This window comes from Equus asinus, chromosome 13 (genome assembly GCF_041296235.1).
Source record: "Equus asinus isolate D_3611 breed Donkey chromosome 13, EquAss-T2T_v2, whole genome shotgun sequence".
Classification (NCBI taxonomy): domain Eukaryota; kingdom Metazoa; phylum Chordata; class Mammalia; order Perissodactyla; family Equidae; genus Equus; species Equus asinus.
In genome coordinates, this window is record NC_091802.1 from 15,415,583 (window position 1) to 15,417,173 (window position 1,591).

General features: G+C 47.9%; 1 protein-coding gene across 1 annotated transcript; it reads left to right on the forward strand.

Annotated features, from left to right (window-relative positions):
• Positions 1-207: 207 nt before the first annotated feature.
• LOC106821973 (olfactory receptor 3A1) lies at positions 208-1,155 on the forward strand. Its single transcript, XM_014826880.3, has one exon. It carries the CDS (start codon positions 208-210, stop codon positions 1,153-1,155), a length of 948 nt encoding a protein of 315 aa, XP_014682366.3.
• The last annotated feature ends 436 nt before the right edge of the window (positions 1,156-1,591 follow it).

The following is a 1,591-nucleotide window of genomic DNA, read 5'->3' on the forward strand; positions in this document are numbered from 1 at the left end:
CCTGAGAATGAAATAAAGCTATTGAGGAAAATGTAGTGGTAGAGTTAACAAGTGTGATATGGCCTGGGGAGTGGTAATGCCCTTACTGGAAGAAGGGGAACTTAGCAGAGGGCTCATCATATAGAAGGAAGTCTATTTCTTCTTTTTGAATAAATATATTGAGAGGAATGATTCTTTATCTCCTTGGATGTTTCCTTGCAGGAACGAATGCAGCCAGAATCTGGGATCAATGGAACAGGCATTACTGAGTTCATCCTACTGGGCTTGGTGGAGACACCAGGGCTTTGGCCAGTTGTCTTTATACTCTTCCTCTTTGCCTACATGGTCACAGTCGGGAGCAACCTCAGCATCCTGGCAGCCATCTTGGTGGAGTCCAAACTCCACACCCCCATGTACTTCTTCCTGGGGAACCTATCAGTGCTGGATGTTGGGTGCATCACCGTCACTGTTCCCTCAATGTTGGGTCGTCTCTTGTCCCACAAGTGTACAATTCCCTATGAAGCCTGCCTCACACAGCTCTTCTTCTTCCATCTCCTGGTTGGGGTGGACTGCTTCCTGTTGACAGCCATGGCCTATGATCGATTCCTGGCCATCTGCCAGCCCCTCACCTACAACACCCGCATGAGCCAGACGGTCCAGAGGATGTTGGTGGCTGTATCCTGGGCTTGTGCCTTCACCAATGCACTGACTCACACTGTAGCCGTATCCACACTCAACTTCTGTGGTCCCAGTGTGATCAATCACTTCTACTGTGACCTTCCACAGCTCTTCCAGCTCTCTTGCTCCAGCACTCAACTCAACGAGCTGCTGCTCTTTGCTGTTGGTTTCATAATGGCAGGTACCCCCCTGGCTCTTGTTGTCACCTCGTATGCTCATGTGGCAGCTGCAGTTCTACGAATCCGTTCAGTAGAGGGCAGGAAGAAAGCCTTCTCCACATGTGGCTCCCATCTCACTGTGGTTGCCATATTCTATGGTTCAGGTATCTTTAACTACATGCGACTAGGTTCAGCCAAGCTTTCAGACAAAGATAAAGCTTTTGGAATTTTTAACACTGTCATCAACCCCATGCTGAATCCAATCATCTACAGCCTTAGGAACCCTGATGTGCAGGGTGCCCTATGGCGGGTGCTCAGGGGCAGGTGGTCACTGGCTTGACAAGGTCTCCAGTGTCACTTTCTCCTTTTCTTTTTTTGGACTAAAGGAGAAATCCTCTGGGGCCAGAGCTAGGACAGATGGTCTGGAATTGCTTCTATCTCCCTGAGTATGAGTTTTTGTAGGGGGTAGTAGTTATTGTTTACCAAAGAAGCCCTGCCCAGTTATAGGCAATGGATGTGTAGATTCTGCTAGGCCAACCACCTTGACAAGTTATACTTCAGTCACTGTGTGCTCCCTATTCTGGGAAGAAGTGAAAGAAGCCTTGAATGCTTAAAGGTTCACGTCCCATAGGAAGTAACTCTTTGGTTGGTTATAGCCTGGGTTCCCAAAAATATCCCAGCAAACTCTATCCTGCTCGTCCTAGGTTGTCATATGATTCCCTCATCTTCAGGTATGGTTGGTCTGTTTATAAACATAGGCCTAAAGAACAGGATTA

What these genes read in the sequence shown, in the direction of transcription:
- LOC106821973 (XM_014826880.3), top strand. Translation starts at nt 208, where the DNA reads ATGCAGCCAGAATCTGGGATCAATGGAACAGGCATTACTGAGTTCATC.